At 41.3% G+C, this 25,734-nt stretch overlaps 1 protein-coding gene across 7 annotated transcripts in view; it reads left to right on the forward strand.

Moving 5' to 3' along the window:
- LOC105690049 (dual specificity calcium/calmodulin-dependent 3',5'-cyclic nucleotide phosphodiesterase 1) overlaps nt 1-25,734 on the forward strand; it is a 130,156-nt gene that overhangs the window by 26,685 nt on the left and 77,737 nt on the right. Inside the window, exons 1-2 of one of the 7 annotated variants that reach the window (XM_048653035.1) lie at nt 11,790-11,965; nt 14,273-14,627. The exons of 4 other annotated variants lie outside the window; for them this stretch is intronic. In XM_048653035.1, coding sequence (XP_048508992.1) covers nt 14,477-14,627 — 151 coding nt within the window. In that variant the 5' untranslated portion in view covers nt 11,790-11,965; nt 14,273-14,476. Of the gene's footprint in view, nt 1-11,789; nt 11,966-13,150; nt 13,509-13,960; nt 14,628-25,734 lie in introns of those variants that run through there. 2 more of the 7 variants (XM_048653033.1, XM_048653036.1) reach the window with 2 other exon arrangements.

A 25,734-nucleotide genomic window follows, 5' to 3' on the forward strand; every position in this document is an offset into this window, starting at 1 on the left:
TTTTTCTTTTTTTTTTTTTTTCTTTGTTCCCCGTTCATCTCTATTTTACTTCCCTTTTCTCTCCTCGTCCTTTTTCATTTTATTTAACATTTCGTTTCTTTTTCAATTTTATTTCGCTCTCGTCCGGAACCGCGAATCTCGAGTGGGCCGCAATTGATGAAACTGCATCTGGGAAAACCGGGGACTTCTCTTTTGAATTTTTCTAGTCATTTTATTATCCGCAATATTGTGACGTTCGAAAATTACTGAAAACTCTCGATACTCCCGCTTGGAAAGATTACCTAAACGCTCTTGCAGGAATGATCAAACTTTTCAACCGGGTCGTACTACTATTTGTATATTTAAAGAGTTTGCGGAAGCGTCGCGACGTCGGGTGTCGCGTCTCCCGTCTGAGGAGCTCGTACTTCTTCTGTTATCTTTTCCACTGATCTGCGTAGCTTGCAAAACTGCTTTATCCTTAATTGCACCTCGTAAGGTGCAGCAGGAGCTCTTATTATTGCCGGTTCGTTTAGCTCGGAAAATATTTATACATGAGATATACATATGTACGTACGTACTAGATACATATGTATATACACGGCACATGCACATCGTGCGCTTTCGTATACCGTAGCTGTGCTTTGCAGCGATCAGGCGAGATGCCTTCTACCATGAGCTTTTATGGTAAAGAGGAAAGTTTCAATCTCTAATTTTCCGTTCCTCTCATTCGTCATTATTTGATAATCGTATGACGATAATTATGTGCTCATTATTCACGAACAGAACTCGAGCTTTCCTTGTTGAATAGGCGCTCTGCAGATGCGTTCGTTATTCCACTATTTTTTTTTTGTTGAATTTTTCGTCTTTTCGTGTGAATCAACCCGTGAAAGATGCGGATAAAAAGTTTTCTCTCTTTTTCTCGCTGTCGGTACAATTCTATTGCGTATTGTAGTGTACGAATGTCGCATTTTTTTACAAGCAGTTACACTCTCTATTACAATTTCCTACACTTTTTTCCCATTGAAACTGGCTGTTCAGAATCCATCTCTACTTTTTCAATGGCGTCATGTACTGCACAGCTATTGAAAATTTTCAGCACACGACGTGCAGGCTTTGTGCAATTTTATTCTCGTAGTTCCGTATTTGGGATGAATCCTTTTTCACGTATACCGAGTCCCGTCCCCTATTTCCTAGAATTTTTGTCGTCAAAATTCAGAATCGTGACCAAATCGGTTTTGTTTTGTTTTTCGGTTCTCGAAATTCAGAAATGCAAGTTTTACATTTGTTCGGCCATCTTCGCGTTATGAATTTTTTCCCTCGAAATCCGGTCGTTAAATTTTCGAAAAATCGAGCATATCCGTCGATTTCCTATCTACACAGCGAACGTATAAGCGGAATAGGGAAATTTCGCCAGGCTCCCGTGACGAACGCAAAATTAGCTCAAGACCTCGATTAAGTTCAGGTCTGAGACTCGGCGTTAAAGTCTGTGCGAATTAAGGCGTCGCGCGCGGCGCCTAGACCTGCTGTGCACATCCAAGGCGTCTTATAATTTACGCTAGAGAAATTCTCCGCGTCGAATCGTGTGTCGTGTTTCTCTCGCCTATAGTCTTACTGCAGTTTTCAGAACAACATAAGATGGAGCTCGAATAAGGTGCGACGTACCCTAGGGGGTGCGGCTGCAGTCTTCGTACTTAAATTTGCACCGTAGCGAAATCAAATTAGTCAAGGATCGCGCGAGTCCTTAGAGGAGCTCCGGTGTATACATGTATATACCAGGGGCGAGGAGAGGATTTAGTCGCCCTACGTGTGGCCAGGGGATGACGAATGCCCGGTGGTAAACGAGCTCCCTAATAGCTACTAGGAAGCCTGTTAAAACGACTAATTACGGCAGTTTCCCAAGGTGGTTCTCGAGGGGCCTTTAATATTGTCGTCAACACCCTGGAACTACATGTGAGAAAAGTAATACGGAAGACGCGTTATATCAAGCGGATAATTCGCAGCTCGGATGCGGGGGGGGGGGGGGGGGGGGGGGAGGAAATGAGCGATCGTTCTTTTTTCTATTACTCCCTGCGTCTGAAGCTTACCTCTTTAATATCCCCGATAGAATGGAAAGTTATTTGGACCTTGGTCCTCATATTGTTTAACGCCGATCCCAACCACTCTCCTCGAGAGAAGACACTCCTGGAGATTTCCTTCAAGGGGACTTTGCTCTCTATCTCTCTCTCTCTCTCTGCGCAAAAACCGGTCTTCTCGCTTTACTCCCCTAAAGTTATTTCCTTTTGTCCATCCCTTATTCCCCTTTTACTACCTATATTAAGGTAGTGCTTTTCATACTCGCAGCTCATTATCAGAAGAGCGCGGCAAGGAAATTACGCCGAGGAAAGTGGTTCGCGGAATTATTATTCTGTTTTTCTTTTTTTTTTTTTTTTCTTCTTCTATTTGCTCTTTTCATCTGTGTATAATAATATATATTATGTTTTGCCCGTAATAAGGGGGAATCCAGTTTAATTTAAACGTAAATAATAAGACCGTGATATAATCTTGATTTCACGATTCAAAACGTATATTACGCAACCGGAAATGTTATACAGATCATATTATAATAATTGAGAATGAAATATTCCAATATAAATTTAGGAATTTTGCAATTCCGCGTTGAAGCTATTTTTCGAACCTTACGTTCAAAATTGTCGAAAATTTTTCGCGACGAATTTTTCAGGTTTCTTTTTGCGGAGATTGGGATCGGTACGTCAGCATGTATAACTCGGAAATCGTATCGATCGCGAATCGTAACGAGCGCGTAAAAATGAGCTGATATAGCGGCGGTAGAAGGCGTGAAATTATTCGCTTTGCTCATCTCTCGTCAAATTAGGTTATGCAGCTCTCCGGTGCTCGTAATGTGCTGATCTGGCATTCTCCCTTTGTTCGGATTCAATATTGTCTGTCGACCGCGGATTGGAATTCCTCTTTGCGCGACTAACCCGTCGTCGTTGTTCGATATATATATATATATATATATATATATATATATATATATATATATATTACCTGTACCCCGGTGCGCGTAAACGAAAGGAGAGAAAAATGAAAAAAAAAAAAGGAAAAAGAGGGGAAGGCGGGAGCCCGAAAAAAAGAGATAACTCAGGCGCTGTCCCATTCATCGTTCCATCTTATCATGGAAACGTACCGCCGATGACGGAAGAAATTGAAGAGCCATTCGAGAAATTCGAAACTTTAAACGAATCGTCCTGCGATGCGCCGTTAAAACGCCATCGCCGCAAAATCTTCTCCGATCAATTAAGCTCAAGAAAAATGATATATACATCACATATACATATATACTTTGTGTCGAACTTTTTCTCGAATTTGCAGAGTTTGGGTGGACCTTATACGAGAATATTCGATTTTTATTATACACTTTTCTTGGGTACAAAATAAAATTCCCAACGAATTTTATACAGCGATATTTCTCGCCGCGGCTGGTGAACGCGCGATGCATAGAGCCGTTGGCGCCTCTCCTCCCGAATATAATACACAGATATACCTATAACACGAAGGTATTATTATTCTAACATCAGTCATCCATCATCTGGTCTGATAGCTGGCGATTTTATTACTCGTCATGTAAATTTTTCTCCATTCCCCAGTAAAGTTCCCAAGTGAAAACAACAGAGAGAAAATTGTGTATTCAAAATGAACTCATCCCCCCTCCGGATCCTCCGAATATACATACCCACATTCATGTACAACGTAACGTATACCCGCCACCGAATACGAGAAAACGAATTAAAAAGACAATGGAAAAAAAAAATGATGAGAAAAATGAATTTCCATGGAATCGATGGTAACTCGATCAACGCGGTGATTAGCAGCGAATGATTTTTCGAAAATTCGCGAGCCGGGGGGTTCACAGAAACTCACTTGCCGACGATAGGCCTTCGCGAGGCGTAAGAAAGTTTCTCTGACGTTGGAACGCGGTCGGTAAATTATCAAAAGCAGCAGTTTCACGGTTGAAACGTCGAATCCGGCGGCAGCGGCGGTAGCAGTTCTGACCTTGTAAGCTTTGTAGGCCGGGGCGCTTTTCTCAGCGGGAAGAATTTCCACCCTAAACACCCCGGAAAGCTCGTCGGCCATCGCCATAGAGGCGCTGAGTTCAATAATATCGAAAAGAGACGCGGGGAGGGGGGAAGCATCGTCGTCCCTAAAATTCAACGAGAATTACACGCAGAGTTTGATTTTCCGTTAAATTTTCAGGGAAACAAAAAAATCCTCTTTTTTGCGTACAGCTAATCGATGTATTCCTCATGACTGCGTGCGCGGGGGGTTCATTTTCCTGGATAAAGAGTTGAGAGGAAAAATGACTCCGGTCAAATGAACGTGACAAAAAAAGGTTTTTATGATAATGAGAGGAACAAATTGAATAAGAAACTCCGCAATCGAAGCGCTCTCCCGAGTATGCCGGGTACTTTGCATCGTGTCGAGGGCACTTAAACTTTGACTGTGTACGGAGATGTTCGCGTTTAGAAATTCTTGAAAAAATATTCTTAGAATTATTTGATTGTTCGGTGTTTGGACTATTCGCGTTTACAGCTTTCGATAAAAAAAGGAGTGGTGAAATCGGATGGTTTGAAATATGAATCGACGTTGATTTTTCAAAATCATGCATTTTTTTTTTTGGGTCCGTTGTTTCTTTCGCTTCACCCGAATGTCGTGTAATCGTATTTTCACTCTACATTCCGAGTTCAAAGAATACGTAATTACTCCAGAGAATTTTTTCAGACAGACTTTTGTGTTTGCGAATGCGCGGCATCGAAATGCACAAGCAAAGAGAAGGAGAAAAATACATGGAAATTTTATTTTTTCACATTGTCCGGGAAAAGAACAGAAACAAAATCTCTCTCATTGTAAATACGGTACGCTGCACGCGTTTCCCTTGGGAATTCAAAGAATTAGCGGTTGTTGGTAAAAAAGAAACGAAAAGAATTACGAAAAAGAAGAAAAAAATAAAAAAACATTTGACAATTTCTTCACTCGCTGAAATTGCACTACCTATGTATGCGTTATATACAGTCCAGTGCAATGTGCAATATGAGAACTATGTTAGGTGTATGGCCGTAAAACAGAAGCGGGAAAATTTTCGCCAACGGAATTTTTCATTCGGGTTTATCAAATTTACCATCATCATTGTCATTATATTGTTCTCATTTTTTTCCTTTCCATAACTAATATTCTTCGACTGTTCGTTTCTAACTAGGTAAAGATGTTCCAAGTTTTGCTAATATCTCATCACATCACGAGCCGTAATTAGCTTTTCATACGAGACCATAATAAAATGAATCCTTATTCGCGCCGTGAATACTTGACGTATAACTTCGACGTTTACTTCAACGTCTAGCCACGAAATTTTTTTCAAACAGAAAAGTTACGCCAAAAATTTTTCCTCAAAATCAGAAAGCACGAGGTTTTTTTCACCCGGGTCCACATGGTGTGAAAACAAAAAAAAAAAATATACGACAAACCAAAATTTTTTTTTTCGCTCGGAATACCCCATGCGGGAAAGCAATGCGCGTCGAAATTTCGTAGGTTTTTTGGCATCGTTACAACCGGTTGTTCCATAGATAAATCTCGCACGTATATGCACGGCTCGTATAGTTTGGGTAGTTCCTGTAAAGTACCGACAGCTATAACTACCGAGAGAAATAGAGCGTACATGCTGCAGCGTCACTACTTACATAAAACTCCATGTATAGCTATTTGTATCTATTTTATACGTCGGACAGACTAGACGGGAGTTGTTCTATTGCGATTCCCGCCGCTCCTTCGCGGACTCTATCCGGACGATAAATCGCCACTATTTTCGGCTGGTTGAAGACGTTGCATAGGTGAAAAACAGGGCTGGGTTTACGATTCGGGCGCGCGGTGAGTTTCCGTTTCCGGAAAATCTCCGGAAAACGAAAATGAAAAAAAAAAAGAAAGAAAGAAAATTAGAAACTCGCTATCCTACGGCTCTGCTGGACCTTCCGTCCCCGAAGGTGGTGTAATTGAAACGGAGGGTTGTATGTGGGACAACCTTGGCGAAACAAGCAAAGAGAGAGAAAAAAAAAAGAAAAAAAAGAAAAAAGAGAAAGATGAAAAAATGGGAAAAAGAGAAGAAATGTCTCGCGAGAAATGAAAGCGGAGAAGAATTCGGGCGAGGTATTTCAATTCCTGGTGCTGAGGGATTCTAACCTCCCGTTATGCGGAGGGTGAAAGGCGAAGGGCGCGCCTACGATTTACATCCCCCAAGTTTCGCCTCTATTGCGCTGTCCTTTCGAACGGAGACGCCCGGCATTTGTTCGGGAATAAGGTGCGGGCCGTCTCGCCGGGACCTCGGCTATTTTCTGACTTTTTTCAAGTTCTATTCGTCAAACTTCATGAAATCCTTGTATAGAGTTCTCGAAATCGTGTGCACGGAGACCGCGAAGTCTCGCGCGACATATACCACAAAGAAGTCCTACGAGGTCTTCGTGGAGCATCTCGGAATTCCGTGAAGATTCGTATCTAATCCTATATGAAGTCGTACGGGATCTTTAGGAGCTTGATGTTTTTTTTTTTGAGTCTTTTTTTTTTTTTTTAAAAAAAAAAGGTCTCATCAAATCGCACGGAGATTAATGATCCATACGAAACACACGTATAGGGAAAATGCAAAAACGGTGCAAACGACGAGTTTCAGAATTTCCCTGTCAACCCCGAGGCAACGAACGGCCCTGCGGACCGAACGAACTGTACCGAGAATGACGGAGGGAGCGTGATCCCAGGGGGAGTTTGGTAGCGACCAGCTGAGTTTCAAGTTCTGACCTAACCCCCGAAATTTTTCGCGGTGTTGGTGTATCGTCGTTTGTTGGGGTTGAAACGAGACTCCTATATTCATACATTATATACGTTATGTACGGTGTATGTACAATGTACATACATACCCTAACAGGAGGGTGCGCTTGAGGAATCGCAAATATGTTCGACTTCGAGGGCGTTTTCCTCCCGGTATTATCCGTCTTTCGCGGATTTCGCGGATCACGTTTTGCTGCAGCTTTACTTATACACATATATACTTTATACGGTATAATGTATATGCGTAGGTATTATGATCGACGAATTCTATACCGACACATATACATATATAATTTTTCACCGACCGGCAGTAACTTCCTAACAATACGATCCGAAAGGTCACGTAATATTCCTGCAGTTGAGACACATCTGCTTCGACTCACGTCTGACCTAGTCCTGCAGATTGTATTTTAGACATTTCGAAAATGGGTTAATTTTTTCTTTTTTTTTTCATTCATTTACCTCATCTCTCTATTTTTTTTTTGTACGTTTTTTTTTCTTTTTACGAAAAAAAAAGAAAGGAAGTCTGTGTGTACAAGATTCGTGAGAAAGATTGGCTATTATGTAACGGTAATTTGTTAAGGCGTTTACATCAGCTCCCCTAACAACAGATTCTTGAGAAATGGATATTCTTTCTTATCCTCAATCCCTTTTATCCCACCTTACAGAGGTACAACAAAAAGAGGAATCTCTCGATAGGAGCCATTCCACGTCAACTCGATTAATGATTTTTACTTTGTTATCTCTGATCGGATTTATCATTTTTTTCCCGTATTATAATTGTACAGGATTTTTCGGATGCTTCTTCTGATTATACTCTGTCAATTTATCGCTATTTCACATGGATAAAAAAAAAAATTCTTCTAAATTTCCCTATTTAAATATGAAAATGGGAAAAAAAATCGCGCACCTTCTTCACTTGTAATGATAAAATCACGTTTCAATTCAACTTCATTCACTTCAAAAGCGGGCACGAAACAAATAAAACGATGAAATGTAAACTGTAATAGTGAGAAAAGAAAAATTACATATTTTTAGAAGTCATCGCTCGAATGGAACCCATTGCCGGATGATTTTTCTTTTACCATTTTGTTTCTTTTCTTCTTTCCGGTCCAAACGCGAAGAAGAGAAAATTTTATCAGGTTAACTGAACCGAAGGAGTTTTTCATCACATGCTCATCCATATTTTAAGATTGTTGTTGAAATAATTGAGACGCAAAAAAAAACAAAGATGAAAAGATGCGCATGCCTTGAAAATGTTACATTTTTTAAAAAATTCTCTTCTTATCATGTATACACTTTATGATTTTTTGGGTTACTCGATATTCATGCGTACAATATCGAAGTTTCGTACATAGAATAAAGCGATCGAAGAAGAAGAAGAAGAAGAAAAAAAAAACTCGAAATAAAATAGAAATCAACAGGTAAAACGCCGACGACTGTGTATCAGCGGTATTATGAAGAATCGTCGGATGAGTATGTGTATCGATATACGTATACACGAGTGGTACATAGGCAGCGACTCGCGTAGTTTGCGAAGTATATATATCGAGTCTATATAGAAGGCAGTGACGAAGGGGTGCGAAGTCCAATAATGCGGAAAAGCTTGCTAGCGCATCGAAGCGTAGCTCTTACAGCTGAGGGCGCTTCGCGTACTCCGAGGGGAGCATGATGTATATGTCGGTATTATACGTATATTATATACGTATATATATATATGTATATGTATGTATATAATATACACGTAGCTATGTAAAGAAGAACGCCGTTACATCCCTAGGTAAATGTAGATCCATATAATACTTACATGGGTGAACTGTATTACGATAACATTGGTTAGAGATGGAAAATTAGCACGTACATTTGCACCGCGGATATAATATGTACTTAAATTACAAGCCGATGGAAGCTGACCCTCGAGGATTAGGCCGGGAGGAAAGCGCGTACTCGGGATTACGTCGTTAGCACGAGTTGCACGTGAAATTTAATTCGAAATCCTCGTTGCAATACGGCGGATAGAGACGCGGGTGAAATTTTTAAGCGCGCGCGCGCGCGCGTTGACGTGATTCCGATGAGTCTAGAATTCGCGAGCGGAGTTCCTTCGTTTGTTTTCATTAATTTTTTTTCCCCCCGCCTCCCGCCTGCCGCGACTCGGCGTATCGCGGCTCTCGAGGTCCAGATAATTCCGAAATCTGGTATCTCCGGTTCGCCTGCACTTGCCGAAATTTCATCTCTCAAATTCAACCCGGTATAATTTAATCTCACCTAACTTGTCTCGCCTTCAGGTTACTCCCACTTCGGAATTATGCTCTCTCCTATAACCCGAGAGAATTGCGCCCTCCGGCTACGGATACACTCGACTCGGCTTCGTTGCGATTATTTTGACCTATACACGCTACATTATTATGTACATAAGTACGTACGTGACAAAACCTATTGTATTACAGTGCATAGGTACACTCGAAATCAATTTCATCTACTGCTACGTCATTTCACTCGATCCGTCGCGAATTCAATCGACGATTTTCGGAGAAGTAACCAAATAATCCTTAGGGCTGAAAAAGGCCGGAAAATTTTATAACCAGGTTCTTCTGAATATATTTTTTTTTTTATCTTGGATTTCAGGTGATTCAAAAGAAAAAAATTTATAATCGCTCGGGTCCCGGCCTTGAATTGCACACAAAAGAGAGGTCGGTATAAAAAAAAAAAAAGAAAAAAAGAAAAGAAAAAAGGAGAAAAAGGAAGAAAAAAATTTGCTGTCACAATTAGCAGCGACGTGTTGGTACGATAATTATGTAATTGCATTATACTGAGCTGCTGCGCAGCTGTGAAGTCGTCCCGAAGTTGAAGGTGAAACTTTCCCAGCTGCTGCACTCTATAGGTATACCAAAATAGGTATAAGCGGTTTTCTTCGCTGCGGTTGCGCTGCTTATAATATCAGCTAATTTTAGTTTTAGAGAATTTTTATCACCAAAACTCAGCTACGGTTGTACACAAGGTATAACCACATCCGAGTTATACCTTCGATGCAACCGCAATAGCGGTAACAATTGCAGAGAACTCAACGTAGCGACCTTATCGTTATACCTACACTCGTACCCACCTTTATAAAATTTCTCAACTTTTCTCCGATTGGACTCTCCGGCGAAAATGGGGCTGCGATTTTTACGGTAACGTGCCTCCGATCCCCTCTCCCAATTTTCGCGGAGTGGTCGCTGGTTGATTCGTCATGAAAAGCAGATAAACGTCGGAAAATAAAAATCTCGGCGTTAAAACCGTTGACCGAAACGTGCGATGACTGGCGATTCGCAATTGAATTTCAAGCGATGGATGTTCGATTGTTTCGATCGGGGCCGCGGTGATCAGGGACGTCTCGTATTTTCCGAGTTCTGCATCATAAACTCGATAACGTGGGTTTATTGTTCGTAATTAGCGAGCGATTTATTACCCCCTCGTAGATAAATTTTACCCCGGCCAACTGATATTAGCATGATGTCGCGGGTAAAGTTTACGAGTCTGTTTCGGGTTGCGTTGGTGCCTCGTGTCGTAGTGTATAGGTAATACACGTTCCCATATACGTATATATATATATATACAGAGCGGACAACGTGAAATTGCGCACCCCATTTGCACATGCGCGACCGTCGGCATTTGTTTCGCAGAATGTCCAACAACACTCCGCCTTCAGATTTAGCTGTCAAATACAAGGACCCAACCTGAACTTTTCGATGCGTGTATTTCTGTCGACATTTAATTAATCTCTCATTCAATTGATCAATTTTATTTGATGCTATGCCACCCTACTTATCTGTGTCTGGTTTTGTGTCGCATTATTCACCTGACACAACATACCTCAGTCATATTTAAATATCGCGATCTCAGCTGTATTGGTGATCGACAATTTGACAGCTACAGCTAAAATCTGAGGCTGTTGGTACAACACGCTAGCAGCTGATGAATTCGGCTGTCGTTTTTATTCACGCTTGCGCACAAAATCTGGGTGCGCAATTTCACGTTGTCCGCTCTGTATATATATATATGTATATTCGTACAATCGATGAGTTTGATTCTGACGCAAAGTTACCGAGTTAATTTACACGGAACGTCGTTTCGGAGTTAAAGAAGCCGAGTGTACGTTGTCACGGGTTTATCGTAGGTACGTACGTACACAGGTATAGGTATAGAAACCTATGGGAAAATGCGGGATTCGGAAACGCGGAGTGTCGCGCGGCGGCGGGACTCGAAACGCGCGAGGGTAGGCCGACGGTGTACAAGGCGATCATTAACTCGCCGGTCACGTAAGCACCGAGCGAAAGATAATACGGAATCTAATCTAATCTTACTTAATCGCAATCAGAATGCCGAAACAGCCTGATATAGCTTCCATTAAAGGGATATTAAAGGAGTAACCAGCCTTAGGGATTTTTTTTCCCCTTTTCTTTTCACCTGTTGTATGTCATATTTCGGCGACGTTTCAAATCTTATCGAAATTACCAATGAAGGAATGTTGCCAGGTTGTTCCGAAATTGACTTCTCCTCTGGGTGCTGAACGAACGAGATGATTTTGATCGCGTGAAACTCGACGATAACCAAATCGAATCTCGCAGCACTGCAGACCGTATAAAAAGTTGAAAAAAAAAAAAACCTCAGTAAGGTTTTTCTAGTTTTTCGGTCATCTTTCGAGTTTCGTTGTGAATAGAACTCAACAGTTATCGAAACCTTCGAGACAAGTTAAAAAACGACAAAAAAAAACCGAGAGGGAATTATTTTCAATAAAAAATTATAGTACGCAATTTTTGCGGTCCTTATCAGTTCCGCGACGTGATTGGTCAATCGTTCGTGGGCGAATAACGCTTGCGCAACAAACGAAGCGAAGAGTGGGCGAAAGCACCCTGGTTACGCCGCGGGGATGACAGACCACGTGGAGACGCGCCCCGAGAGGACGTCGAGCGGCGTCCGAAACCACGTCGGTCAGGCGGATGTTATTGCCCGGGAATCGAAATCGGAAATCGAAAATTAACAAAAATCGTAAGGAAGAAACCGGACGGACGAAAAATTCGTCGTCGATAATTTTCACGGTGATTTGAAAAAGTGTCGATGAAATAAAATTGCGTAATAGGTAAATAATGTTTGCTTACTCGACGTAATGTATCGGTAAAGTGTTTGGTGCGGGATACGTAAATCGCGTACATATCGTGCGTCTTTTTTTTTTTTTTTTTGGTTTTTGTTTTTGATATTTCTTTTCAGTTGACCAGAAATAGGACGTAAAAAAAGGGGTTGGTCGCAGGGTCGGTTATACGATATTCCGCGAGCATTGCGGTAGAAATATAATTGATTAATTAAGCCAGAGCGTTCAATTAAGAATTGATCACAGTTTCGAATTTCAGGGGGAAAAACAAAAGCGCGATTTTTTCGGTACGAAATACCCCGCGCCGTCCCATGTATAGTACGTACGTGTAACTTTACCTACCCATACACCCCTACCTTATCCCCTACCACTCGACGAAGTTTGAATTTTAATTAAATCATCAGCGTCGCGTAAACGTTAATTGGGCTGATTCCTTTTTTCTTTTTTTTTCGCTATTCTTCTCCTCCCTTTTGATTTTTCGTTCAATTTCTTCTTTTTCTTTCAACTTCGTTAGAGGCGACTGTATCTATGTAATATACATGCATAACATCCGTGATGAAGTTCGGAGGGAGGAGAACAAGTTACCGATCGAGGGCTCAGATTGACCCCAAATTACCTGCCATTCTTTCTAATTAACCTTCAATTTTCTGACGTTGAAAAGCAAACGGAAAAACTTATCTCTCCAAATTCTCCGTTTACATTCTCGGAAGATCGCACCAATTTCGAAGAGCGAGGGTCACGCCGCTGTAACCCTACCCTGATGTAAATGTCGTTCCCACTGAAATGACTGGGTGAAAATTATTCTTTTCCTACCCTTTTTGCTTCTACTATATAGCGAGCAGGTGAACCTCGCGACAGTTAATCGCAATGGTTACTTTACCTAATTACCTGTCGCTGTAAATCTACTCGCGGAGTTCACACGTGTTTATCCTTTCGTTATAATTAACTTTGACTCAAGGTGGGTACGCGGATCATGGACGATTTTTCTTCCCTTTTTTCTATTTTTCTTTTCTTACCATATTCTCACCATTGACGGCGGTAGTAAATTTTATTAATTTACGAGGACACGCCGTGTTAAGTTCCAAGGACGAAAGTTCGCTTGAAATTACAGACGAGTACTCCCGGCTGTTGAAACGGTCCGAACGTTCCTAGTGTTTCTCACCACTTGTTTGATTTTTACCTCTCGTTATTCGACCCGACTAGTTACATGGGATTCTACAATAGGCGTTGCTTTAATCGAGCGGAAAACTCGAACTTCGCAGCGCATTGACAGTCGGATCTGTGTGTGTAATCAGGTATATCGCACACGCGTGACCGGTTGAAGTTACCAACTCGTATAATGCATTCCGATCGATATACAATAGTCAATGTTAAGTAAAACGTGATGAGCGGATCGCGTAGTCCGACGTTGCAGTGGCATCTCGAAGTCCGAAGAGTGCGGTACAAGGAAAAGCAGATATCGACGGCAACAACAAATTGGAAAGCCTCGCGGAAATATAAATCATTGGTATAACGTATACCGGCAAGACATTCGGTACGCATATACCTATGTAACGTATAACGTTAATAAAATTTAACGACCCGCACCGATGATACTGATTTTTATTTATTTACCTGTCGAATAAAAGGTGAAAAAGAAAAAAAAAAACAAAAACAGAAAAGAAGAGAAAAAAAATCAACGGTCGCCCGGTATCAATGTCGAAATCTATTTCGGTGACACGACCTCGCTCTTCGGCGTATCCTTCTGTCGGGATTACGCGTGGTAACGTACAGTGCGACATCGCCGCAGATATACTCGGGAGCGTCAGGTGAAGTTCGACGTAGAACGGAAACGGAAATTTAATTGAACGGAGTTGATGGTCGATCCGATATGCGTGCGAGATGTGACGACGGATCGGTGGTCACTTTGACCTCACGTGCGTGGCCAGAGGTGCTAGCACGATATTGAACGACCGATGTACGTGTACAGTGTAGTTCGACTTCCTTGCAGAGGACGGACGGAAACGCGTAGGACAACGTCACAGAAATTTAAGTTGACCCCCGAATCGATTCGTCCGATTCATCGAACTTGTCTCGCACCCACCGTGTATCTGGAAATTTGTTCGCGACGTTTTACGATTTTGTTTATTTCGGTTGTTTCGTGTTCCTCGAGGCCACGTAAAACGTCTTCACCTCCGCTGTCGCGTGCAGAGTTTAAAATTCATTTGTCGACGACTCCGGCGAATGCTTTGATTCGAATTCAAAGTCGGAATTGAAAATTATCAGACGCTGTGGCTTTTACCTGGATTTTCTTTTCAGATGATTTCTTAAGATACGGCCCACGTCTTACGGTCGACGTTGAACGAATATTCGCAACTGTTGGCTTCGGTTATTCGAACCGTACTTATACGCGTGTGAAAATTACCGACGAGGGTGTTTGTTCGAAATTTTAATTTTTTTTTTTTTCTTTTTTTTTCTTTTTTTCGGATTGAAAATATGTGATGAAAAGTGTCCGATCGAAAAATGAGTGACCAGAGCGCGAAACGTCCCGTCATTTCCACTCAGACTGGAATGCGGGGTCCGCCACCGCCACCGCCGCAACATCCTCATCCGAGATTTCTCAAGAAATGTAAGAGCGCAACTTTTCAAATCGATGGAGCAACGTACACCATAGGTATTGTGATAACTTTTATTCCGTTAAAGTTTTCAGCCTCGCCGCAATTGTCATTCATTCGAAATCTCGCCGAAGGAAAGACGCGGTTGTGATGGGGTAACGAAATATTCGTTCGCTCGAATATATCAGATAAACACTTTCTCGAGTATATTTAATCGAGACTCCAATTAGGTGGATCGAAAATTTCCACTTTCATTGAAATACGGCGACCTCAGCCGATCGATTTCAGGGTTTCCCCGAAATGACAAATCGCCAGGTTTTCTCGTTCGAATTAGACATTTAACCCTACCGACCGACGAAAGTCGGATGTACCCTTGTTACTGAATTATTAAAAACGTCGAGCATTTGGAATTCTAGGAAAACACGTGGTATATGAGTACACGCATGAACTGCAGGTACACACGCTTATGTATATAGCGCGTATGTTATTATACCTGGTAATCCGGCGGCTAGCGGAACCGTATCATTAAATATAAACGGATCAAATGAAAGTAGCAGAAAGGAAATGAATTATTCGTCAGACGCTGAAGTCGATTTACGTTCGTCCTTTCTCCGCTAAAGTACATACAAAGGACTTTACCTCCTAGCTGTTCTCTCCTTTTACGTTTCTACTCTCTAATTCAGTGATAACATCCGTGTAATTTTATTGCGGTTGGTTATTCACCGACTAAACGAATTTAAGTATTTCTGTCATCTGTGAATAACAAAATTTCCGAACGACAGATGTTTGGAATGCTATACACGCACACGTTTGCCGTACTTTGTTTTTTTTACAATTTTATTAACAAAAATACCATAGTAAGCGTAAATTCGTACGTACGTACGTACAACGATAGGTTGTTAATTTTGTTTTTCATTTTTCAACGCTCGATACCCCGATACGGATAATGAGGTGTCCTCCGATTAGCAGACGACACGTATCGCTCAATATTTTTTCCATTCGAACCCACGCTACGTGAAGCGTCGTTCGTTCGTACGATTCATATTTTTCCCCTCTTTTTTTTTTTTTCAAACCGAAATCAGCGGTAATAGATAAAATCAAAACGAGACGTGCGAACAAAAATGTAAAGAGATTTTAATCTGTAATTTCGCCAAATTTTTATATTTATTTTTTTTTATCATTAACGTGCTGAAACTACGAACACATAAAACTTACGGATAAGAACTAAACTGAACAAGCGGAGAGTGAGAGAGAGAGAGAGAGAGAAATGAGAGAAGATTTATTACAGCGATATAAAATTGCTCATTCTTATCAAAACTGTACTCAGGGTCGTTTAAATTTTTCATCTGTCAGTTCGTCGGGATAAATGAAATTCCGTAACGTCCGGGGGTATTAAACGTCGAGTTTCACCCCTCTCGATAGTAATTGTAAATTTTGTAATCGGCTTTTCGAACCAGCAACGACAATACGGGAATGTAATTCATGGGGTTATAAATACGGATTTCGAACGATGTTTTACATGAAATCGATCAAGTATTATCGCGCAGACACAGCCTCGATATTTCGCACGCAAAACTGTTCCGTCGTCAATTTTTTTTTTTTTTTTCACAGCCGCCTCTTTTTTACCCAATTGTTTTATTTTCCAATTCGGCGTGAATTTTACACGCATACTCAAAGATCCGTCGAAATTGCCGGTGAAATTTTTTTTTTTTTTTTTTAGCATCAAACATTTCGTTTCAATTGTTCGATCATGTTCTCCTTGATCTGACATTGGCAAAACAAATAACGAAAATTAGATCGGTAAAACATTGGAATTCTTTTTTTTTTTTTTTTTTTTGACTTTTTCGCCGATCTCCGCAGCCGATGAAATCAGGCGTAGATATACCTCGTCGATCGGTGTAATTGGTATTTTGTACACTATATTACGGATTGTCAAAAGAATCGGTTTAACGCGGTATGTTCGTGTATCGTATACATGCAAAGGGTTGCTCTCCGTGCGGAGTACATATACGCTTTGGGTCGATGTAATACTCGTCCTGTGTAACCTAATTTGATGCGACTATATTACCTACAAAGACCGAATCGTGTTAATTTTAGTCCAGAGAGGGGTGGCACAAGACGACCCCTGCCGCTCTGCCTGGCAGGGCAGAAGAGATGGACAGGAGATAGAACATCGGGGTGTGCAAGAGAGCGTCTGCTTTGAGGTGTCCTTACCCTGTTACCTTTTACTCTATACCTGGTTGCTCGCGTCCCGGTGAACGCGTCCCAAATACCCTTCATCCCCAAAACTCGCTTCTCCGCCGTTCGTTTCTTCAGCCGTCTCCCTCTCCCGCTCTCGCTCTCTTTATTCCTCTCGCGATAAAAGAAATTCGAAAGCGATCGCTTCGCGATTTTCTTCCCGGGGATAGCGTTGAAATGAAAATGTTATTTTTCGCCCGAGGATATTCGCGGCAGGTGGATCTTGCCTAAAAAGGAAACCAAACAAAATATTTGGCTACGGAAGTTCCGATCCGGTTCGCTCCAGACATGCATTTCACTCCGTTGTCACGAACCCGGTGGTCGCCGAAAAATTTGACGATCGTATAATTTTTTGATAATAAAATAGACGGGAGTTTGTAAGGAAAGGAAAATTGAGCGGGAGAAATTTGAGCAATTTTTGACGCATTTTGTGCAATTTAATTTTTTTGGTTTGAATTTTTATCCATCGTCGGCCGTCGTTGTGAGTTCGAAGTGTGTTTGCGAGAGCCACTTTTCGCAATGCGAAAATTGTGTGCAAAAATATATTATCGTTTGTATTCTACGGCTGATGCAGTAGCCGTTAACGCGAACCCTATAAATCGTAAATACTTCGTATTATATTCCAACTGGCGTAATGCCAACGCTAAAAAGCCGAGATGAATGCAAAATGATGGGAGAGTATAAATTATATGTTTTTCGAAAAATGTTTTTCCATCGCGTCAAATACTAACAGGTATACATATATATATATATATATATGTACGCCTACTTATCTGGGTCTCCGGATAAACGCGGGTTTCGAAGTTTCCTTGTACCTCGTAGAGAATCCCGCTTACTGTGCATGTGCCAAAAAACAAATGATGCCATTTTTTTTCAACTCTTATCTCCAATTGATGAAAAATTGAAATTCAACTTCCAAGAGATTGAGCTTTCAGTTTTCTTTTCCACATATCCTCGGACGGACTCTGAAATTTCGAACGTTGTCCGTAAAATGTATTTGCACGAGCTATTGCAGCGGTCTGCAACGACAGGCAATAAATTCGAAAACGATTGCGAAAATTTGTATCCGTACGGCACGGATACCGTTGAACAGCTGACGCGAGAATCGATCAAGTCTCGACGCGATATGTTACGTGCTTTATTCACGTTACATCCGTGCTTAAATTCCTGCGGAAATTTTAGAATTTATTCACGCGTAGATCTAAATGACATATTTCTAGTTTTCGCTTGTGATACATGAACGAAATTAGTCATTCAAAATCGTCGTTCATTTTTATTCAATATTCACGTCTAACGAACTAACTGCCAGGTTTCCATATATATGTATATATAAGCGACGACCTCGTCGGGTGTACTCTCGTAATTACATATTCAAAAACAAATAATTCAATTTTAACTAAAGCAAACATCGATCGGTATACCAAAAACCACTTTCCACAATTGATTCCATATGCGACGTTTTTTCATTTTTTCTTTCCCCCCCCCCCCCCCCCCCCCCCGCCAAAATCGCGCTTTTTTTCAATAGAGTAAATCGAATCACCGATAATACCGTCTTCGTGTCGTCTGGCGGCACTCCGCGCTGAATTTTTTGAAAAAAATTTTTAACGACTCCCGCGTTATAGAACGTTCGAGTTTTCTGGACGGTAAAACTTTTTCCCCTCTTTATATCCAGGAGTTATTACGTACGTACTTACCGCAGTTCAGAGAGGAGTAAAAAAACAAAAGATTTCCGTTACTGCTTTCTTCCGTATAGTAAATGGACTTGTGAACGAATTTTAACCTATATATATACATATATACACACACATACCGTATAGACCTGCACTCAACTATTCAACAATAGAATATAACGACAGAAATAAGGGCAAAACTTATTTCGCCGCAGGGGGCTGCGGTTATAGATGCGTGTCCCTGCATACGAATTTGCAATTATTGTCGTCATTCTCTGCAACCTGCGGCTTAATTCACGTCACGTGCTTTTCTTTATCTTGTATTATAATTATGTCTTATACGTCGTTTTCGCGGAAGAAAAAAAAAAATGAATAAATAATTTACCAAATCTGACTACACTTTAATCAAATACACTATGGGGGGGGGGGTAAGATTCAAAAACTAGGAGAAAAATATCCCAATATTAGTCGAGTTCGGAAACCACATTTCGCATGTACAGCTCTACCTGTCTCATGGGGTTTGGGATAGCCGGCGGAAGGGCGAACGCTTTCACGGTCGAATGGTTCGGGTTCGAGGAGAGGGTGGGATCTACGGGGCTAGAAAAGCCGAATCTATACCAACGGATGCGTTTCGGAAGCTTCTTATACTGACCCATTGTAACCGTGGAGCTTCGGTAAGTCGGTCCTCTGGGAATAGCTTTATGTGTATACAGGGTGATTTTAGTTACCTTTAGCTGACTCCCCGAATCGGAAGGGACCTAATTCGGCAGACTCGCGGTCTCCTCCTCCATCCCATACAATTTCCTGGAATTGGCTTACTCGGCTCCTCACTTTTCATATTTCTCCGAAGCGTTGAAAGGGACGAATCGGACACCCCTGTTCCGCGAATAAAAACCGACCGACTCACCCCGTCCGTATCTTCGGGAAAAGAAAAAAAAAAAAAAAAAACGGAGTCCTCGCGAACCTTTGGGAGAAAAAGAGAACGCGTTTAGATACGTTAGATGCCGATTATAATCGCTATCTGCGACTGGATATAGGTTTCGCGGTATGTATGAGTGAAAGGGTCGGGTATAGGGCTCCGTGTACTAGACGAATAAACGATCGCTCGCGCCGCGGCCGCCACCCCCGTATCGGCGGAAAGATGAAAATGAGGGAATGAAAGGAGTCGTAATGACGGTAGCGCGCGGCGATACTTAACGATCCACTTGAACGGCTGCGCTACCTTTTCGCCTATAAAGTGAAGGGGTGTAGGGATCATATCGACGGAAAAAAGGTAGAAGAAGAAGAAAAAAAAAAGAAAAGAATTTAGAAGGAAAGCAAGAAGGGTCCGCCCTTCGATCTTTTCGGGTTTCTTCTGCCGGCGAGATGTGGAATCGGGGGACTCGAAAACTTGGATCCGGCGAAGTTCTACCTTTTATATTTCTTGCGTTTCTTTTTTCCTTTTTTTTTTTTTTTACCTACTACCTGTGCTTTTTTGTTTCCTCGCCCGGTTCTCTAGGCGGACGAAAACTTTCAAACTTATTCTCCTCGGGCTTCCACCTTTTTTTTTTTTTTTTTTCTTTTCCAACGAAATCCCAATCTCGCCGTTCGGTTGTTGCATCCTCTGCCGAAACTTTTCAATTAACGTAATAACGTCGATAAATATAAACAAATTTCCACTCTTCCCTCTCCTCTATATCCGTTATTGCGGGAAATTTCATCTAGCTACGAAGAAATATTTAGATCTCTTTGATAGCTTTGTATGGGAATTTTATCGAAATTTTGACGTTTTATTTGCATGAATTGTGTATCGATGCGGTATAGTATAACCCATTGCGAGGCACGTGATCGATGCGGTATAGATATTCCTGAGATTTTTATTGACAGAAATTATTTACCACGGTATACATTATGCATATATGTATACGTAGCTGTGTTATGTACGATACGCGTACATGCATAACGCATCAGCTGTCAGACTGATTTGATTTATTGCTTTATGGATTTTTTCACCACTGTGGTTTCGGCGTACTATCTGGAATACTTCGGGGAATAATTGGAGCCGGTTGGACCGCAAGGGGGCAGTTATGAAACTGACAATTAGCGGCAAGATTCAATTAGCAAATTCTCATACAATTTCGTCGCATACATGAAAATTTTTGAAATTTTTTCATTCGTTTTTTTCGCAACCGAAGAGCTCTGATTACCATTCTTGTTTCTGATTAGTTTGAAAAAAAAAAGTCCAGCGCTCTTTCGTTTCGAGTAAAAATTCTACGTCCTTTGCGAATAAAAAATAAATCGATAGTTGGCACGAGGTCATTTCTTTTCTCTTTCGTCGATTTTGCCAGTCGATGCAATTTTCGGGCTAATTTTTTACGAAGTAATTATTTTTATCGCCGATTCAAACGAGCGGAAATAATTAAGATTACAAAATTGGCAGAAAAATCTAGCGAGCATTACGGCAAATTTTGTACAATGAAATAAATTTCGGGTGATCTGGAACGTCACGTCGGATTTGAAAATCTCGGACGTCCTTTTTTCCGAACGCATAAAAATCTCATTCGATCCAGCTTGATCCTCGTGTACGTGAATTTATCGTGCGATCATGATTAGGGATATCAGAACGCGGTTCTCGTTTATCATTGGATGAACTATGAAAGCCTCTTAACCTCAATTATCGCTAAATTATCAAATAAATCTACCACTCCCCGGCCGCACTCTTAACGGCATCGCCGTCTCGGTCCTTTCGCTTTGGGCTTCTTTACTGCAAAAGTAAAACCTGATTTTTAGCGAAATATTTTTCTTACTTAGCGGCAAAGTTTATTTATATACGTACACACATACATATACATATAGCTACAAATTACCGCGTGCGCTATTTTACCGTGAGAAGCGGTGCCCACTTTCGCGGAGCTTTCTTCTACACCTTCGTCACCGGTTTCTTCTTCTTTTCCGCCTCCTCCCATTTTCGTCTTTTTTTTCTACCTCCTTTTGCCAGAAAAGTACCGTCCATTCGTATTCATTACGGTGAGGCTCACCAGCCACTTCCGGAGATTTTCATTATTTCTCAACCAATTTATACCGACTTCAGATTTTTCCTCCGCTCATTTTCTACGACACCAGCTGCTGTTTTGTTTTGGTTTTTTTTTTTCCTTTTTTTCTTTGAAAAGAAAGAAATACCCATACCGGATTTTTCGTTTTCACTTTTTTGCAGCGATTGCTCACAATTTCCCAGAGGTTGTTTCGGTTATTCTTCTCCAATCCATCCACGTGTTCGTGCGGCCAAGTCCCCATTCGCGATATGCCGTGTGTCTGTACCCCCGATGCATGTAAAAATACACATATGTATACCAAAATGTTAGGCGTACATAAATCTATGTATTTGTATCTGGTTCCTCGTTTTTTAAAAGGATACGTGTACGCGTGTGCGCCTACGTATAATATCTGTATCGGTATGTAGGCGGTGGTGGGATACGTGACCGAAGACTGAAAAGATATAAAAAAGTGAACTGAGAATCTCTGGGCCGATTCTCGTGGGATATTCGCGCTAACGTGAACAGCTTATTTCCCGAACGTGCTTGTCGCGCCGATGATGTATAGCGTAACATGTCCCATATATATCAAATATCTCATCGGTTTTCTATGCCGTTTCGATTTTACTTAAAGTTAAGATTGTCGCGCCTTTTTCCACACCCCCTATTCGCCCCCCCCCCACTCCTCCAACTTTTATTTCTTCCACAGTCCTATAGCATATGGTCGGTATACATGTGGGTGTTTTTTCTTTTTTTTATTCCTTTTTCTTTTCGCTCTTTCGTTCGGGTAGCTGACTCCTCGGGGATCGTTTCTCATAACCCTCGTAGTACCGCAAGGCAGTAAATCAGAATTATAACCGACACCGAACGAAGCAATCACTACACCCCGTGATTCGAGAACACTACCGCAGTTTCTTCTTTGAATTGATTTTGCTATTTTTTTTTTCTCTCCTTTTTTCAACAATCGAACACGTATCGTCTAATTGGGACGGAATTGAAATGGGAAATAACGTCGCTAAAGAAAAGGTAATAAAATAGTATAATGTATTTCTGCGACGGAGGGATAAAAAAAAAAAAGGGTGAAACGCGGATGCTCCGGAAGTCTCGTAGATCCGTAAATTACCATAGAAATGCGTATAAGATAAACGAGAGAAAAGTTGAGGTGAAACGGTAAAAGGCGAGGCGGTTTGACAAATGCGGGGTTGTCGAGGTGGTGTCGTTAAAGAAATCATTTCTCCGGAGAAGAGATCCGAAGCCGTTCGTCTTACTTCCACACGTATATAAAGTAGAATGATGGTTTCGTATAAGTCGTACCCCCCGTACTACCGCCCAAAGAAACGAATAACGTTGACACTCGTTAAGATTACCGAAACGAACGACATCCGATCCAAAATTCGCTATCGAGGGAAACGTCGGTTTTTTTTCTTTCAATCTTTTTGCACGTGAACACTTCGGCTTACATCTTCCGCCACCGCCGATCAGATGTCAACGGGCATTGGATTCGATTCAACCATTAGGCGATTCGTTTAGCTATCTGACTGTACGTTGTCGGTTGTCGGGCAACAGTTTTTGACAATCGGGCCGTGCTGTTGTACATATACGTTGCCGATGAGTTTGTTGCGAGCGATGATAAAAATGTGTAATTCGATGCGTCCCCGATAATCTAATCTGACAGATGCGTTACCCGATGACGTTTTACACCACCCGTTACGGGAGGAGAAATTTCTCCATTCTTCTTTCTTCGAAGGTTGAAGAGGGAGGTAGAGCTGCGACGTCGTTTGAAGATGAGCGTCGCGATAGCTCGTAGAGAGTAGATGTGCGTGTATTTTATCGCACGAATGCACGTATACCAATATATATATACAGGTATATACGTGTGTACGGAGGCAAAAAAAAAAAAAAAATGAAAGGAATCCCTAAAAACTGCAGGGTTGGTATAGGTATATACGAGGGTATTCATAAATTCTGGGCTAAAACTCTGAGAATATTATACCTGCAGGGGCGCCATATCATCCATGGTATTCTTCTCGGATGGCAGTACCCTTATATTCGCCCTATTGAACTCTATCGGTCCAATCTCGTCGGGATATGAGCCTGAATTTTGACCTATCGTCGCACATGATCCGCCGAACGGTGACCGGCTATACGTTCTACCCGACACATTTCGGATGGCCACCCTCAGAAGATGGCAAAAGAAAGATGGCGACGCAACGACGACGACGACGACGACGACGACGACGACGATGATGATGATGATGATGATGATGATGAAGAAGAAGGAAAAGGAGGGTTATCAGATGATAACGGGATGTCGTTGAAAGGTTTGCGCCGGGGATTTCCTATACCCCGTATAGGACAGCCGAGATTCGAGATTCCGAAGATATGTAATCACGTTTCATAAGACCGTTCAAGTGTTTCTACAAAATTTACGAGGGAGAATCCGGACCGGTGTGACCTTCGCTCTTTTCAAATCCAATAACGAAGCGGTACCAAATTTCATTTTCTGTGTACCAGCTGATGGTCGTATCAGCTACGATACCCTATACGAGATACTCTTATGCTAGCAGATGCTGGATTAGAAAGAAGCAACAACTTAGGTACCTTTTTTGTCCTCTCTATCGGAATACCGGACCCTTTAATTCGTAACCTATAGGTTTTCATGTGAAACACATCGCAATCTCTATAATTCAACAAAATTTATCATATATACCTACGAGATACAGCGAAATTCGGATTGAAAATCACTTTCAAAAGTCGCGTTTTCAACAGGTTCGTTTCGAACAAACTTTTTCCATGGATATGGCGAACGATCACTTTTCCGACGGATTTGAATAGAGAAAAACAAGGGTAGTAAGTTCGATACATGTTCCGAGGTTGTATGTATTCTATATAAATCATCTTTTAGTCTCTAGACGTTCTTCATTTCTTTTTTCGTCGTCGTTTTTTTTTCACGAAGAACCGACGCCGTTATATCGCTCGCGGTGATGGACATAAATGCGAAAACGGACACGGACACGGATAAGGCGTGGCCAGTGAAACAAATGCAGGGGATTCGAGCCACTCGAAATAGTTGACTTTTTTCTCCCTTCCGTCCTCACGGTATCTATACCACTTTATTACATCCCCGCAAAGAAGATAAATAATTCTCGAGAGTACAAAACGATCCGGCGTACGCCGCTACGCTGTACCTACGCTGTACACGTTGTCAAAGTCTCCGCAGTGCGGGTCCATTTCTTCTTTGTTTCCGGCATTTGTCACGAAGCTGGGACAGCATCAAGTTGGATCATCTCGAATTCGGGTTTGGCTGTTACTCAACGTTACTCTGGACCGAAATTGCCCTTTTTAGGTTGGATCGAAGTTAACTACGGGCCAAAGGAAAAACTTTATTCAAGTTAGATCGGGTTGAAGTTGGCTCGGGTTCGATCGTCAGATTACTAAATAGTTGCGGTTGTGCTCCTACCGATACCGTGTCATCGGAAATTATTGCGTATCCTCTTTCGTATCTTATGTGCTTCTACTTTTTCTCCCTCTTTTTTTTTTTTTTTTTTTTTTTTTTTTTTGCAACATATCCCCGAGGAAGGGTATGAATAAGAAGAATGTCGTATTCTCGAGTATGTCTTCCTTTTTAATATACGACGATGGAAGTCTTGCATTTTGACAATGCACCTATCTTTAATAACCGGCGACGGAAAAATCTGTACGGGGATGAAAATTTTCTTTTCTAGCTCTATGAGGAGTCGCGTACCTGCGTCGTTATTATCGAATCAAAGAAAACCCAGAGTACCTAATCTGAATAACGGTAACAATAACGTTATGAATAATTATGTTCTCAATAGACGTAACGATGTTATATCTCCTCTTCGAAAAATGGCCGCACGAAGTGAAATAAAATTATGGTCCTACGAGAGACTTATAATGGATCTTTGCTCAAACGTTAAAAACTAGAACTCAATTAAAAATACTCGGATTCTAAATTCATTAAGGGGATAATGATTTTTGCAAACTTTTATCACTTCATATAATTCATCCGAAAGAGATAGATAATTATAAAGTGAATGGTAAACAGTATTAAAATCTCGGAACCTTGATTTTATATATATTTTTTTCTCATCCTCCAAAATAATTTTCATGCGCGGTTAATCGTTACAGAATCTTGAGATATTTCGAAACTTGTCAATTGTTTAATTACGTTGAAAATGTTAAATCATCATATATGTATACGATCACCTCACCCAACGTCTTTATTA

Source organism: Athalia rosae, chromosome 3 (assembly GCF_917208135.1).
Source record: "Athalia rosae chromosome 3, iyAthRosa1.1, whole genome shotgun sequence".
NCBI lineage: Eukaryota > Metazoa > Arthropoda > Insecta > Hymenoptera > Athaliidae > Athalia > Athalia rosae.